We start from the raw sequence: 17908 nt of genomic DNA on the forward strand, positions 1-17908 counted from the left end.
TAAGGGGAGTATTTCCTTTGTTTCTAATTTTAAAGTCATCGCAATGAAATTCGCTCCATAAAGTTCTACTGCCACCTGTTGTCCTTAACAGTTTTCGGTCCGGGACCGCTGTAATACGCTATTGACAAACATCCGGGAGACACGCGCTTCGTGCTTCGATCGTAAAGAAACATTTTCCTAGCAGCGCAGTCCTGCAAATCGAGGCTTGGAGAGCTACGGGGTCAAGTGCAAACTGCCCCAGCCGCAGAGATCTTCGTACTCTACAGATGGTCCCGCCTTTGCACCTTCCTCCCCTTCCCCGCATCCCCTCTCCGCCCGACCCCTCACCCCCTAACCCTCCCCCAGCTCCCCCCTCCCCCAGCTCCCCCCTCCCCCCTGCCCCACCTCGTCCCGGCCCTGCGCGGATCCGCCCGCCCCCGCCCCACCCAGGGCGCGCCCGCCGGAAGGGCCGGCTCGGGGCGGGGCGGCTGCCAACTAGGTCTGGCCGAGTGCGCGCGTCCTGCCCACTTCTGGGCGCCGCGGCGTCGGACCCCCGCGCCTCGGTGCCTCCCTCCGCCTCCCGTCGCCGGGCGCCCGCGCACCATGTTTTCCTGCCTGCGGAGGTGGGGCGCCGGCAGCGGCTACGAGCGGGTCCCCGCGGGGCCCGAGGCGCAGGTACTGCTCGTTGGTCCCGGAGGGAGAGGCGGGCGCTCGTCGCCGCTGCGGGTGGGGAGACGGAGGCCGTCCGTTGGCACGCGGCCCGGGGCACGGATGGCTTCGAGCCGCGTGTTCGCAGCAGTCGCCACCCACAGAGACGGACGGACGCGCGCGCAGTCGGGGGAGCTGACGCCGGTCCCCGGGACTCTGGGAGATCGGAGCCGTCCAGATCTCCGTCCAGGTGGCGGCGGGAGGAGAAAGGGGCCTCTTTGAAGGGGGAACAACTGCCCGGTCACCAGAAACGAGCGCGTGAGAAGAGCGTGCATGGCCCTGGCGTCACCGAAGGCGGAGAGGCTGGGGTGGCGCTCCACGGGCGGTGGCAGAACCCGCCGGCACCGCGGGGGCGATGCGGGATCAGTAACCCCGAGGACCGACAGGTGTTAACCCCGGGGTGTTGGGAGACGGGGCAGTCCAGAAACTGCGGGCCCTTGACGGTGCCTTGCTCTGCCCTCGTGACGACACGTGCTTCTTCCGCAGGGGAAGTCACATGCCGGGACAGTCGTACCGGGCGACGATCCCTGCCGCGGTGTGTTCCAGCACTGTCCCTAACCCAAGTTCCACTGGCTTTGCTTTTCACCAGGAGACAAAGCCTTAGAAATAGACCCTTCTGTAAGTAGCTCTGTAATTCTAAAAAGGACAAAAAAACAAAAACAAAAACAAAATCAGGTTCAAGGGAACTTACTTTAATCCTCGTTCTTGTAGGTGACTCCAAGTGTCAAATAAATATGACAGCATTCTTCTAAGTACCTATAAAATGAAACTATAAATGTCTTTAAAAGTAAAGCGAATTATATGTAAAGTCGATAAAATATAGATGCTGAATAAATCCTTTGAAAATGTGAAAAAGCTCCACCAGGACAGTATTCCTTTTTTTTTTTTTTTTCTTTCTTTCCCGCTTTCTTTCCCTCTTTCTTCCTCTCTTTCTCTTCTTTCTTTCTTTCTTTTTTTCTTTTTTCTTTTTTTTTTAACTTTATAAGAGAGATGGCAGGCTTAAGCAGAGAAACGGGTTTAATATCATTGGTACAACTACAGAGGTGGCCGCCAAAGGCACTGAATCACAAACTTGTAGGGTGGAAAATTATAAAACTCAAACAAATTTCTCACCCAAAATTGCAGTTCTTCCTGTAGGATTTCAACATTATTTATATACTTGATTATTAATTCAACCTGGCTAGCTATCCACTTATACAGGATTGAAAATACTAGTTTTATTTTATTTTTTTAAAGATTTTATTTATTTATTTACTTGACAGACAGATCACACGTAGGCAGAGAGGCAGGCAGGGGGGTGGGGAGAAGCAGGCTCCCCGCTGAATGGAGGGGCCGATCCGGGGCTCGATCCCAAGACCTTGAGATTATGACTCCAGCCAAAGGCAGAGGCTTTAACCCACTGAGCCACTCAGGCGCCCTGAAAATACTAGTTTTTTTTTTTTTTTTTTTTTTTTTTTTAAGATTTTATTTATTTATTTGACAGAGAGAAATCACAAGTAGATGGAGAGGCAGGCAGAGAGAGAGAGAGGGAAGCAGGCTCTCTGCTCAGCAGAGAGCCCGATGCGGGACTCGATCCCAGGACTCTGAGATCATGACCTGAGCCGAAGGCAGCGGCTTAACCCACTGAGCCACCCAGGCGCCCCTGAAAATACTAGTTTTTAATTGCATTTTCTTTTTGGTATCTCTGTGATGCCAAATTAAAAAAAAAAAAAAAAAAAGAAAGAAAGAGTTGATGGCTTCAAAGCCTATGGAAGACCTTATATGATTATCTTTCATTGCTGAGACCTTATGTTTTGACATAATAGATCTCAGACAGAAATCCCCTCTACTTATAATCTAAGAACATGACTCTCTGGTAGTTTCTAGCCCTGGCACAGTGACTTATGATTAGAATACTAATAAATACTTGTGGTTGGTGGGCAGCCATTCATTCATTCCCCTGCAAAATAGGTTTAGCTAGGCTCTAGGCTAAAACTGAAAATATAAAGGTAAATCAAATATAGTTTTCTGTCTTCTGGAAGAACTAAATCTAGCAAGAGAGAAGCACCTGTCAGGAAAGGATTCCATAGTCAGGAAAGAAGGAGGGTAAATTCAGGAAAGACAGCTGTGAAGAGCCCCTTTAAATCCTCCCTGAGGAATATGTTGAGATTGCTGTGGTAACCCAGAACAAGAATATAAGCCTTGAAGGCTGGGATTGGGTGGAAAGGAATTACCAAAAGCAATAAATCTTTTCCCTTTCCAAAGGCAATGGATCTTAAATAGGATGAAAGTACAAGTGAGAATTAGCCAGAAGTGAAGTAGAAGGATTTGGACAGGAGGAAAGGTATCTCTAAGTAGCAGCAGCCTGTTACAGAGTTGAGAGTGTGGAATTATGACTGGAAGATGGAATGGGCTAACTGCATGAGATCCAATCTCTCGAACTTCCTTAAGTTTCTTAAACTCTGGGCCTTAGTTTCCTCTCCTGTAAAATGGGGTTGACAAAAATAGTTTCACCACAAAGACATGTTATATACACATTTTTAAAAAGATTTTATTTGAGAGGAGAGAGAGAGGCAGCAGGCATGAGCAGGGGGGAGAGGCAGAGGGAGAAGCAGGTTCCCCACTGAGCTGGGAGCCTGATGAGGCTTGATCCCGGGACCTGAGCCAAAGGCAGTGCTTTACCGACTAAGCCACCCGGTCACCCCACAAAGACATGTTGTATTTAATGAGGTAATATACTTTGTACAGAATCCGGCACATACTAAGTGATTAAGAAACATAAATTTTTGATTTCTGGGTGTTTTCCCTTCTCCATGAGGCTGTCCTTCACTTCCCCTAACTTCCTCCACCAATCCCAGAACTCTGTCCAGTGCCCACAAAGGAAGCTCCTGAAGTTAGGGGTCACGAGCTATTGTGAGATGCAGTAGTCACACAAATCATTTCGTCCTGGGACCACATCTCAAGGTTGAACCCAAGGAAGACTGAAAGCAAAACACTTCACTAATCCTGGACCCTGGCTATGCTGTGGTCTCATGGCCCAAAATTCCTCCTCCTCCTTCTCTGTCAAAACCCAGAAATAACAGGACCTCCATTCACATGAAAATCGTCCTTAAGTCAGCAATGGTAAGGTGTGTTTATGGGATTCCTGCTATACACTCAGTGGTAAAAAAAAAAGTACAACAGAAAAGGAGAGGGTTTAGGAAACAAAGGCCTGTAGTGGGCTTAGGGCAACAAGGGAAATGGGAAACATTTGAGGTCAGTTAGATCTGCAGACCAGAAGTGCTGTCACAGTGAAAATAGTGAGTTAGAAGGATTGAGAAATGTTTAATGGAGAAGATCGGAGTACATTAGAACACTGAAAGATACTCTTAGAATTGTCCTGTTTGTTTTTCTACACAGAAGTTACTCTGTAGCAAAGTATCAATAATGAACTCAGTGAGACCCATGCTAAAAATTCAGTATTTATTGAAAAGTCATTTGTGTGTTCTTGGAGCTTGATAAGGCATATTCCCTTCACCAGATATTTTACCTGTCCACTGTAATTTTTTTCTGGGAGGTAAATCTGAAATTTATTGTGATAAGTTCAGTGTAAGATGCCTGGCCCACATCTAAGGAGGCTATTTACCAAAGGACTCAAAGGGCCTCCTATGAGATGCTTTCATACGGGAAAAGGGGCCTAGAGGGAATGTTAAGTCAAATACTGAGGTTTGGGACTGTTAAAATAACCCTCTCTAGTAGCTTTGCTAGATGTGGTACTGAAAACAACCACTTTTTTTACTTAGCTCCTGAGTCTTTGGATCAGTTGGGTCATGACCTGGTTTGGGTCAGCTTTGCTGGTCTCTGCTGAACTCTTTTAGGCACCATAGTCCACTGGAAAGCTGGCTGGTGACAGGATCATCTAGGACTAATTTACTCATGTGTCTGGCTCTTTCCAAGCCAGGATGAAAGATTGTCATATGAGCACATCATGTCTTTTCTGTGGGGTCTCTCATCCTCTAGCAGGTCAGCTTGGGATCAGACACATGGTGACGCTCAGGGTTCTGAGCACAGCAAGCCTCTCAAGGCTTAGAATTGGAGCTCTCTTGGTGTCACTCATGGCGTTTTCATGATCAAAATTGTTCAGGGAGTGGAGAATAGAGTTTACCTCTTGATGGTAAAAGCTGCTAAGGATTTGTAGCCATTTACAGTCTGCCACAGAAATACACATGTTTTGGGGGTGAATCAGATCTTCACATTGGTGGTAAATTATCAGATTGGCAACTCTCTGTGAAATAAAACGTGACTTGTGGGTTAATTCAAGAACTTTCAAAACATTTTCCACAATATGTGCACTTATTTTCCAAATAATATGTTTGGTAATAGTAGTGATGATCACATTAGAGTTCACATGTATGAGTGGTTATTTGAGGCCCCAGTTTTACATCTGTCATTTCATTTACTCTTTGCAACAATAATACAAGGACAGATAGCAATTGAGTAAATTATTTGTAGTATATCATTTGCTGTAACTCAGGGAACAGATATGGAGTGAATAATGTTTTCTGCTCCCTACTCAGGACATTTTGCTGTATAGGATGGAATTTTGTTGTACACATTCCTTCTAGGACAATAATTTTTCAAAACATAGTTAATATTTTATGTATGAAATCAGAACTGGATTAGAGAGGATCGGTGCTGAAATTGTCAAATATGGGACAGTTTCTAAAAAATGAACTTTACTGTAGTGATCAGTTCTCACTTTTTAAAATACAGGCATTGGTTCCGACTCTAAAAACATAAAATGATTACTTTTGAGGCCTTCTTTTTAAGCCCTTCTTTTTGTTGAACTCACCAGGTGAACAGAAAGAATTTTCAGGTAATGTTACAAACTCCCAAAATAATATGTAATTGTGATAAATAGATGTTTATGTATTTATACCTTTATCCTAAAATATGTAATTTAAGCACACAGAAGTGAGCCAAATGCCTATTATACTCTCTTATTTTTATATTTTTAGAAAATGAGACAAAACTTCTTTAATTTAGTGATTAAAGTGTTTTAAATTTAGCTTATATGTAGATACTAAATTATGTATATATACATATGCATAAACATACATATATACACAGTCATAGAAATTCAAGGAGATATATGTACAGAGTGTGAGAATGAGAAGTAGAAATTTCAGAAATGTTTTTTTTTTACATGGTTTCTTGTTATGTAAACAGAGTCATAATGATAATGTTGGTAGAAATCTTAAAATGCCTCTAGTCCAACTACCATTCTAATAATTTTATTCCTTAAGGATTATAATATCTACATTCTTGAAGCTGTTGGTAGTTGAAATTATTTCATGTTTACTTTTCCACCTATTGACGAAGATATATCAAATTTAAAGTAAAGACATATTCTTCATGCACTACTTGTTATATTTTTCTTTTTAGAAATGCAACCCAGAGAAAAATGCTTCATTCTTCAGCAGGATGACATATTCCTGGTTTAGCAGGTAGGAATTTTACTATTTCGTTTGTAGCATACCATCCTGAGGAAGATTCCAAGGAAAATGACACCTAAATGTTATTTCTCTAATCTAAGCATGAATATTTTTATAAAATTTGTTTGTAAAGACTTTTTTTTCTCATTTTATTACAGAGAAATGCTAGATAATAACATGCTAAGTAGTTCCACAGATAAGATTGCAATATTCCTGCAATATATCTGTCCCTGTATAATATCTATAACCCTGTTAGCACTATGGAAGGAGAAAAATCTAATTTTGTTTTTTTAAGGTTCTATTTATTTATTTGAGAGAGACAAAGAAAGAGAGCACATGAGCAAGCAAGGGGAGGGGCAGACGGAGAGGGATGGGCAAAGAATCTCGCAGACTCCATGCGAAGCTCATGGGTAGGGTATGTCTCACAACCCTGAGATCATGACCTGAGCCAACACTGAGAGTCAGGTGCTTAACTGACTGGACCACCCAGGCGTCCCAGAATTTGAATTTATTTTTAACATCCAGTATATATGTATGTATAATTTCACTTAATTCTCCCTCAAGTTTTTTTTTTTAAAGATTTTATTTATTTATTTGACAGATAGAGATCACAAGCAGGCAGAGAGGCAGGCAGAGAGGGGAAGCAGGCTCTCTGCTGAGCAGAGAGTCCGATGCGGGGCTCAATCCCAGAACCCTGAGATCATGACCTGAGCTGAAGGCAGAGGCTTAACCCACTGAGCCACCCAGGCGTTTCTCTCCCCCAAGTCTTATGAGATAGGCATTTACATATGAGAAAATTGAATATTGAAGCTTAGGAAGAGGAAGTAACTTGTCCATTGATACCCAAGAAGAAGTACACCAACTTGGTGCTGGAAGTCAGTTTTTGAGTCCATGTTTCATGCTTTTCTTTTCACTTTGATAGTCTACTCTTTACTAGGAATGCTGCCATACACACACACACACAACTATTAAAACACATACACAGTCATTGTTATAAGACATATATTGTGGTTTACCTCACAGAACAATTCATCTATAATGTGTGATGAGGGCTTTAACACAGAATTAAATCATAGTAAAAGAGAATTGAGTTTTCCAATTTTATAAATTCAGAAGCTTTCTTTAGAGGTGTAGTTCTTTCCCCCATAACAGAAAGGTAATGATACGTGAAACCAAATTTATTATCTTAACCTTATGCCCCTTGCTTTACAGTTGGTAGAAACAAAATTGCCCAATATGATCTATAAATATGCTCTCAAGAGTAGATGAATACTTAAAAAAAGAAAAAAAAGAAAAGGTTGATTGTGGGCTGGATGCTCTGCATCATGCTAACCTCTAAAAATGCAGAACTAGGTGCCCTAGTTCCTATATTCTAGGAATTCATAGTAGATTTAGAAAGATTAAAAAGTATGTTGTCAGTTACCCAAAAAAGCGAAAGGCAGTATAAGCAGGAAAGAGAAACATAGTTTTCAGGAATGCCATCTAACCACATTTGCACAGTTAGGGAATGTTTTACAAGAAATTAATGCTTGAACCCAACATGTAACAATGTGCGAGAGTGAGCCAAGTGGTATTCCAGGTTGAGCAAAGACTGTATGCAAACCAGAGAGACAAGCATGGACTGACCCTCCTACACTACGGTGTGTCGATCGGGCCAGAGATCAAGCAGAGTGTCATGAAATTCATGTTCGCACCTCAGAAAATCCCCTCTGCAGGTGTGTGCAGATGGTGTGTATCAGGTGAGAATGGAAACAGAGGGTGGTTAGGAGGTTCTTCAGTTACACTGCAAATTTAGGCTTATGGTCAGAGAAATGACCAGATTCAAAGGCGCATGAACAGATTGAGCTAATTAGATCAGGATATTGAAGAACTGGAAAAAGGTTATCAGTTTCTGGCTCAGATAACTGCCCGATTCAGGTGTCGTGGAAGAACAGTATGTTCAGTTTGGAGAAGCTTCAGTTGGAGATGTCTGACTCGTCCTCAGGAAAAATATCTAATAGGTGTTTGGATATATAGGCTTTTGATATGGGTTTGGGAGTCATTGACTGTATGTCAGTAGCTGAAGCCATGAGTGTGAATGAGGTCATCCAGAAAGAGAGGAACTCCTGAATGGGATGAGCAAAAAGAACATTGAGAATCCTCAGTATTCCAACGGTGGAAGGAGGGGAATTAGCGAGGAAGCTAAGGAAAGGCATTCAGAGTGTAAGAGACAGACCAAGGAAAGAGTGTGTTTGAAAGCTAAGGAAACTGTCGAAACAGGAGGAAAATAAGGTGGTCCATTGCACCCAGTACTGAAAAGGGGTAGATTTTAAAAAGAACTGAGTATTCTTCATTGAATTTGGCAATGTAAATAAAGTTTGTTGGTGATTGTTATGAAAGCAGTTTAAGTAGAAAACTGATATACTGGGTGAGCAAATAACTGAGCAGAAGCAAATAATTGGGTTGAATTATAAGAATTCCAAGTTAATACAAATCTAGGAGTCACTTACAGAGGATGGCAAGAGTTTTATATCAGTATGCTACATTAGGGGCGCCTGGGTGGCTCAGTGGGTTAAAGCCTCTGCCTTCGACTCAGGTCATGATCCCAGGGTCCTGGGATCGAGCCCTGCTTCGGGCTCTCTGCTCAGTGGGGAGCCCGCTTCCTCCTCTCTCTGCCTGCCTCTCTGCCTACTTGTGATCTCTGTCTGTCAAATAAATAAAATCTTAAAAAAAAACATTAATTTAAACATTAAATTACACATTAGAAAAAAGAATGGTTATGTGGGAATTATGTAAATGTGTTATTTACATTTGATGATTTTGATTTTTCAAATTTGTATATGTATAAATACATTTTTCAAAACTGCATTGTATTTCATTCATGTTGAGAGGAAGAGTGATGTCTGTTCTGGCTTTAAAAATTTTAGACTATAGGGGCGCCTGGGTGGCTCAGTGGGTTAAAGCCTCTGCCTTCGGCTCAGGTCATGATCCCAGGGTCCTGGGATCAAGTCCCGCATCGGGCTCTCTGCTCTGCAGGGAGCCTGCTTCCTCCTCTCTCTCTCTGCCTGCCTCTCTGCCTACTTGTGATCTCTGTCTAATAAATAAATAAAATCTTAAAAAAAAAATTTTAGACTATAATTTTTAAGTCACAGGATATCATGGAATTTAAATAATGCAAATAAAATTAATTTTAAGGGAATGTACTTTTAAAACTTTATCAAACTGTAAAGACTATATGCATTTATCTTAATTACTACAAACACCATTTTAGGAGGGCTAAAATATAACCTGAAGTTGAATTAATAAGCAAGATAAGGCTTAGCAGATTTTAAGATATAACACCTCAGTGTCTTGAAGTCCATATCTTAGATCAATCAAATCAACCAATAAGCTGTAATTGTTGAATATCACATTTATTTTCTGTTTAGATTTAACATCCCAGAACTAGATAGGAAATTTTTTATAACATGCTGCTATCTGGAACTGTCATTGGCATGAATCTAATTTGATTTCTTATCTGGTAATTAAACGATTGCAGCTAAAATATAGCTGTTGTTTAAGAAAATGCCTCTTTGAAGACAGTGGTTAATTGTGTTCTCAGATCTGTTCTTTGAGTTACAGAATAAAGTCAGAAATTATTTCCTAGGCCGAAGTCAATCTCTCGTAATTATATGAATAATTCAATTAAAATGTGCTGAGATGATACAAATAATTAGGAAGGCAGCTATGCTCACCACTATACCACCAACGCTCAGATGATACAAATAATTAGGGAATTCTATGCTTATGAGCCTTAATTCCTAAGGCAGGAGCTGTCTAGATAGTTTTGATGATCAAATAATTATGAAGCCTTTATTAGCAAATATAATCTGTCATCAGTGTATAATAATCATTGTCATAGAGTAATCCCCTTGACAAACATGGAAAAATCTAGTTAACGTTTTTATAGGTCACAGTTGAATCACTATTTTAACCAGGGATACACTATTCAGTTTGTCCTCTCTTTCCTCACATATTAATAAAATTTATATATTACCTGACTTTGTCCTGTCTTACAAGTTTTGGGCAAACTGACTTTTGCCTTTTCCCATATCACAGTCACTCCTTTGTTTAAAAAAAAATGATTAATAGTAATGAAATTGATAATACAACTACATATATATCTTTACTTTCCAAGTTTTCCAGTATTATCCATCTACAAAATTTACATTTCATCTCATCTTCCTAGCAAACTGCTACTGGTTTACTGCTCTTAACATCAGTTGGATGAGATGCTTACTCCCACTCATTTATGTTGAACATGCTTGAAATTCTCTCTAAGATCACAGAATTGAAAGCAATGGTTTATTTCACATTTAAAAACCTGGCCAGTCCCTGGAGTTCCTGGTGTTTAACGGCCTGTAATAATGGGAAATTAATACGGCTCCGCCTGCTTTAGAGACCTGCGAGGATCAAATTAACTAAACTGAATGACCTTTGAAAAGAAGTATCAGTCTAAAAAATACAAGATACATGCTTACGAATCAGGTCCAGAGTTTATGGATAGTTTACGCACACTACAATCCCCTTATTGGGAGGGTCGGCTCTTGGTCCTTGTTTCTTCCCAAAAAGCTGCCTCATCATTTGCTTTAAAGACACACTCCTTCCTCTTTTCCTGGATGCTTCTGTGTGGTAGAAAGACGAGCCAGGGTGATGACATTATTTAAATGTACCAAAAGAGAGCCAAGAGAGGAGAAAGGAGCACACACCTGGGAAAAGGGAAGTCACAGTAGTTAAACAACTGAACCATGTGCATCACAATCAATTCAGTCCAAGTGTCACTTTCCGAAGCTGCATTATTTGGAGACTCAGCATGAAAGCCAGGGGTCACTTAGCCCCGTGAACCAAAACCGCTGAGTTTTGCACTGTTCTAACTCAAAATGCTGAGGCAGTAAACATTATTAAAAATGCTTTTGTGAAAATCAATGCAGTCTTATTTTGAAAATGAATATTTATTTTGTAGAATGGGATAGAAAGACTTAATATGACATAAAAGTAGTTTATTGCTTAATATGTTTTTGAAAGTGCACTGCAGGAAAATGTCCAGGGTATTTGAGCCAACAGAAACATGATTACTGAAGCTCCTTTCTTACTACATTTAAACCTTTTTGTTAAATATGAATTGTAATATGGTATTATGTAGTATAATAAAAGTGAAATTGAATCCAGTGCAGACTCTGGTTACTGTAGGTTTTAAATCCATCTCAGGGTCAATCGATAGAGATTGTTCAATAATAATGACAGTGAAAGCCATCCCAATTTGGAGTAGTGTAATACTTTGTTATGGTCTCTTGGACTAATAACGTATTTCATAATGGAAAGAACAGAAACTATGGAGTCAGAAGGCCTGGGTTTAAACATGGGTTTAATTTCTTCCTGAGCAAGTCGTGTCGCCAGGCTCATCAAATGAGCATATCTGAACTATATCACTTAGGGACTTGTATCCTTTGGGTAAATACCTAGTAGTGCAGTTGCTGGGTCCTAGGGTAGCTCTATTTTCAACTTTTTGAAGAACCTCCATACTGTTTTCCAGAGTGGCTGCACCAGTTGGCATTCCCAGCAACAGTGTAAGAGGGTCCCCCTTTCTCCTCATCCTCGCTAAGTGAAATAAGTCAGTCAGAGAAAAAACAAATACAAGACCATATGATTTCACTCGTGTAGAATTTAAGAAACAAAACAGATTAACATGTGGGAAGGAGAAAAAATGAGAGAGAGAGAAGCAAACCATAAGAAACTCTTAACGACAGAGAAAGAACCAAGGGTTGAAACAAATAGGTATTTATTTCCTTGTTATTGGGCAGAACGCTAGGAACCAGCTGGTAAACTATGTTGTAAAGGGCCCAGAGTTTTTTCTCTCTTTCCGCCTCCCTTCCTTTTTATTTGGCTTTTCACCCAGGGTGGCAGAGATGATTTCTGTCAGAGCATTATGCCTCCAGGGCAGGCAGGAAGGAGGAAGGAAAAGAAAAAAGAAGGCAAACATTTTCTCCTCTTGAAGTTTTGTGCCTCTTTTTGGAAAAGAAAGTTCTCCTCAGCAGACTTTTGTTTCGGTATCCTTAACCATAGCTGAGTTAAATTACTAATGCCAAGCCAAAGGTACTGGGCTTACCAGGACTCCATTAGACCAGTCACACGTTATGACTCTGTGGCTGAGATAAGGAGTTACCCTGAGTTCAAAAGATTTTCAGCTGAATAGGTGTCAGATGACATGGAAGGAAGGCTGTACGGTAAGTATAACTTACTGTCTGCCACAACAACATTTGTGGTATAACTAGACCATGCCTCGTAGTTTGCCTGGGACAGTCCTGATTTAGACTCATTGTTCTTGCATAATTATTCATTGTCCCCTGGGGTAAGCTCACTGAATGGGGGGGGAGTAGAGGTACTGAGGCTAACAGTAACTTGCCATGTTTCTTAAGGCACCTTAAGAAACAGCATTGTCACCCTGGCTTGTATTCTGTTGGTCAGAGGTAATATGGCCAAGGCTGAAGTTTATGGGACAGAGCCAGGTATTCCACATCTAGTTGGACAATTTGTAAAGTCAAGTGCAAAAGGGAATATGATGTCTAAGTGGAATAGGAGGAGTTGCAAATGCAGAGGTTGGGTCCATTTTTCCTCTGATATAAGACAGAGGAGCTGCGGTTTTGAAGTGAACACCTTACTGTGAAAGTTAGTTATTTAAATTTCAATAAGAGAGGTAAAAGGTAAAATAGTAGGTGCCTCCAATATGAGATGAGTAAATGAAGTGAGTATTTTACTGAATAATTGGAAGTCCAGGTAATTCTGAAAGCTACAAATGATCATTGCACATTACTGAACTGCAGGATATGTTGTATGACTTTCCACAATACAATCTAGTCATTGCATCCTGATTTTAAAAAATAATTTATACATCAAAGAATAAGATAAATGCATGCAGAAAGTATTTTTAACTTGATTATTAGTTTTGCTGAATTGTTTACCTTACTCTTTCATTTTTAGAGTAATTGTTTTAGGCTATAAGAAACCTTTGGAACGAGAGGACCTTTGTGAGCTACATGAAAGTGATTCTTCCTATATTGTGTGTCCCATCTTTGAAAAACAATGGAGGAAGGAAGTCTTAAGGACTCAAGAGAGGCAAGAAGCAAAGGTAATTAATTATTAAATCCTAAGTACCTAATTACTACCTAAAACTAGAAAGACCTTTTTCCAAACATGAGATATTATTAGTATTAATTTAGAAAGTCCCTAAAATATGTGAAGTGACAACCTATTTTCATAAGCAGAGTTGGTTATTGTAACTAATTTCTCTCAACAAATTATTCAGCAACCCCTCCCTTTAATATCAGGAACAGTGTGTTGATATGTTATCTTTGGCTCTTCACCAGTATCTTTTGCTCAACTGCTGTGGCAGAGATGGTTTCTGTATCTCCCTATGGCCTTATTATGTCTGTTGTTCCAAGTATAATATGGTGACCAGGATCAAAGTTAATGGGGCAGGGACAGATAGGTACTCCATATCTACCTAGTGTCATGTACATACATATGTGTCCTTTTCAGAATTCTCAAAAAGAAAATATAATTTGAAGATAACACTGTATCTATATTAATATTAGTTACATTAATAAAACAGTTTCAACATTGACAAAAGTAAAAAAATACAACTGTTTTTCTTGCCCATTTATATTACATTGTGTAAATAATATCAGTGAACTGAAGACATACTATACCAATGATATAGATCATATTTTCAAGTTTAACTGAATTTATCCCATTCTTCTTACCTTATCTTTAGAGCACATTACTAGTTTTATGGTTAGTTTGTATATATATTTCATTTTTTGCTTCTATTCTGTCCAATTTTCTCATTTCTTCTTATTCTCTTTCATTATGTAGGCATCCTTTTCTAAAGAGACACATGCCAGGAAACCGTCTCTGGTCTATGCATTGTGGAACACCTTTAAGTTTGTCCTGATTCAAGTTGCTGTATTCAAAGTGTTTGCTGATATTTTGTCATTCACTAGCCCACTCATAATGAAGTAAGTTGTAGTCTTGTTTTTTTGTTGTTGTTTGTGTATTTCTTTCTTTTTTTTTTTTTTAATCTCCCCATAGGTAAATTATAAGCAAGTGTTCCACCCTAAAAGTTGTACTAAAAAAGAGTATGGAAGGCCCTTATTGCAAATTTTATTTAGGATATGGACATTCTGTTAGCTTTGCTATAATGCAAATGTGAATGATGGTAATACAGTCAATATTCACTGAAATCAACCATATACTAAGTACTGTTCTAAAATTTTTGTATTAATTAACCTGTTCAGTCTTTACAACAATCCCATGAGACAGAAAATATCGTTACACTCATTATCATGATGCAGAACCAAAAGTTTAAGTAATTTGCTTAAGTTCACATAGATAGAAAATGCAGGAATTATTATTAAAACCTGGGAAGCCTGTCTTGAATATATATTTAGAAAATGAAATGTACATACCCTCACTATTTTTCTTAGCTGTGACCTTTTGGGAGTTGAACATTATCAGCCAGGGTAATAATATATAAATAAATGTAAATGCGTATGGGTTTATATACACACACATATACATAGAGAGAGACACACTGTTAGAAGAATTTTCTTGATATTACTTTAGTATCTATATGCAAGGATTTACAGCCAGACAATGAAATTGGGACCTTGACTCTGTGGGATCTTCATCAAGAAGTCATTGCCCTATCTCTTATATGGTTTATGGAAACATAAGGTTTTTTAAATTAATCTATGATAACTTTTTATGGTATATCCTCTTTAGTCATTAGACATAATTCCATTAAAACAATATTTCAAGAAATGGAAAAGTGTTCAGAATATCCTAACAAGCCAAAATAGAAAGCTATAAGTCAGCAAGTAAAATATTTTATGCATATATAAATATTTATGTATTCAGAGAAAAAATACTGGAAGGACATACACCAAAAAATTTGCAGTACGTGTATCTGGGTGATTGTGGATAAGTTTTAGTTTCTTCTTATCCTCACCGCCTTCGAGTTATATGATAATATTTTAATATTGAATACATTCCCAAGTTGTGGGAGAACTATTTAGTTAGGTACGTATCCTGTAAGAAACCTGTGGAACTATTTTAAGAACTGTTTAATTCATGAAAAGAGAATTAATCCTTAGTTCCTTAAAATCTAGATAATATCCAGAAATGTATTTATCCAATATTTATTGAGCACCTACTACATACCCCTCTTCTTCATAGACCCTGGGGTGGACAAAAATCAAAGAGTCCCTGCTCTGATGACCTTAAGGGATGAGATAAATAGCAAACAGATGAAAAAATATTAATGATATTAAGAAATAATCAGTGGCAAGGAAAAAAAAGTACAACAAGGGAGGGGGTAGGAAATGCTACTCTGGGGAGAGATGGAAGTGCTGTTTAATTTAAGGAGGTTAGGGAAGACATTGTTGATAAGGTGTCGTTTGAGAAAAGTCCTAAAAGAAGTTAGGGGAAGAAGACAAGACCATACCCGTTGCAAATAGGAAGAACAGAAAGGGCAAAAACCACGAGGCAGGTGCATGCTTGGTGTCTTTGAAGACCCACAGGAGGTGAGTGAGGCTCGAGCAAAGTAGCTGGGAAGAAATGTGATAGATTGAGGTTAAGAAGGCCTGGGCATGAAAAAGATTTTAAAGGGTCTTATGGACTATGAGGGGGATATTGACTCTTGTTCTGTTTTAGAAGGGAAAACTTGGGAAGATTCTGAATAGGATTTGATGTGATTAGACTTAACTTTTATAAGGATCACTCTGCTGCTGTGTGGAAAATAATGTAAAGAGGAGCAAAAGTAGAAGTGTCACCAGTTGGAAGACTGAGGTAGTCCAGGTGAAGGTCAGTAGGGCCTCAGCCAGGTTGTGGCAATGAAGGGGCTAACAAGTGGTCAGATTCTGGCCCCCCCCTTTTTTTTTGTAATTTCACCAAGTTTTGTTAGAATTGGATTTAAAATATCCTAAGTGCCATCATGAGATGCCCAGCAAACCCTTTAATAAGCATTTAACCTTCATGTGTAGGAGTTAGTTATTAATTTCAAGGCTCCTCAAGAGTAAAAAAGAAATTCATAGAAATGTAAAGCACCAAGTTTACAGAATCCGTATATTCCTTTTATTTAAAAAATAACATATGGCATGCAATCTGATGTTATGACCTACGTTTATTTATATTAGAAGATAATTCATTTAGCTGTATTTATATTAGAATTGTTAGTGGAAGATCACACAGGCATCTGGCAGTGAAGAGAGATACGGTACAGCTGCTCTGCTTTCCTACAGTTCTTAGAGATAGAAATCAGATATGTTTATTTGCTGCCATTGTTTCATGACCTTAGCCAAAGGCAGAGGCTTTAACCCACTGAGCCACAGAGGTGCCCCAGTAAGTTACTCTTGTAAAAATAATTTGGTGTTCCAGTGGATGGCATCTGATAGAAATCCACTCAGAAATACAGAACTTCCTATTATTTCATCTAGGTGGGCTGTGGTATAATTTAATACACAGTGCTCTAAATAATTTTTAGTGACTAGAGGTTTTAATAGTAACTTTAGAAACACTAGTATATATTTGATTGCAAAGTACAATTCCAATAAAGTTAATCTTTTGCAGTTCTTGGTTTATAAAGCAATTCAGGAAGCACAAATTGCCTTTAATTTTTTTACCCATAAATTGTCCAAACTGCAAAAGAAAACAGATTAAGGCTTAGACATTAATTTTTTAGTTTTTAAAAATATAAACTTTAAAAATGTAAACTCACACAAAGAATGAGTTTTTAAGTCAATGTTCTTAAAAAAATTGAGGGGTACTCTACCTAACCACATTTGGCTTCCTTCTGGTTATAATCTTAAGTTAATTCAAAATGGCTATTTACAATAACAAGTACATTTCTGCATTTCCAGAACTCAGAGTAATATATATATATATATATGTATACATTTCTAAAACATTATTATACATTTTACTTATAAAATAACAGAAACTACTTAAGTCAACCAAGAATTGGGGCTGCAAAAAAAAAATGACATATTAATCTGTAGTATCTGAGAAAAATATATCCAAGTTGTTTGCATCGTGACGTAGAGTATATGTAGGCTTTTAAAATCTGCATTATTAGTCACATGGATACAGTTTTAAATAGTTGAGAGCACTATATAAAGTTATTAACTATGATATGAGGCGTTTGGAGTTGTAACCAGTGTTCACAGTTGAAGGACAATAAGCAACCAAGAAAGCTATGATTAGAACCATCCCCACTGTGCCCCACTGTACCCCGGCACTGACTGTGATCTTCGTGACCTTGCTGTCACCAAACTTAAGAGGAAATGTGGGAAGATAGAGTCGAGAGAAACTGGATATGGACAAAAGTAAGAAGAGGTGAGATAAAATTCAGGCCTTTGAAAAAACTGTGTGCCATTCTGAGAGATTCACTACTTAACATTCTTTTTTTTTAAAGATTTTATTTATTTATTTGACAGAGAAAGATCACAAGTAGACAGAGAGGCAGGCAGAGAGAGAGAGAGAGGGAAGCAGGCTCCCTGCTGAGCAGAGAGCCCGATGCGGGACTCGATCCCAGGACCCTGAGATCATTACCTGAGCCGAAGGCAGCAGCTTAACCCACTGAGACACCCAGGCGCCCCACTACTTAACATTCTAATTGTCATATGTTTCCCTGTATTTAACAAAATTCATGATAATGATAAAAAAAGAAGCTTTAACGGTCTTTGTGTCTCAAT

General features: G+C 39.1%; 1 protein-coding gene across 8 annotated transcripts in view; it reads left to right on the forward strand.

Moving 5' to 3' along the window:
• The first annotated feature begins 441 nt into the window (after nt 1-441).
• The window catches only part of LOC131825254 (ATP-binding cassette sub-family C member 2-like), a 92928-nt gene continuing 75461 nt past the window's right edge, over nt 442-17908 (forward strand). For 6 of the 8 annotated variants that reach the window (XR_009351170.1, XM_059164471.1, XM_059164476.1 and 3 more), the window contains exons 1-4: nt 442-654; nt 6091-6152; nt 13137-13284; nt 14031-14173. Coding sequence is in view for 7 of the 8 variants with exons in the window: in XM_059164471.1 (XP_059020454.1) it covers nt 583-654; nt 6091-6152; nt 13137-13284; nt 14031-14173 (425 nt within the window). In the remaining variant the exon portion in view is untranslated. Of the gene's footprint in view, nt 655-687; nt 1074-1173; nt 1306-6090; nt 6153-13136; nt 13285-14030; nt 14174-17908 lie in introns of those variants that run through there. The other 2 variants (XM_059164472.1, XM_059164473.1) reach the window with 2 other exon arrangements.

The sequence above is a fragment of the Mustela lutreola genome, chromosome 2 (assembly GCF_030435805.1).
Source record: "Mustela lutreola isolate mMusLut2 chromosome 2, mMusLut2.pri, whole genome shotgun sequence".
In the NCBI taxonomy this organism is placed as follows: domain Eukaryota; kingdom Metazoa; phylum Chordata; class Mammalia; order Carnivora; family Mustelidae; genus Mustela; species Mustela lutreola.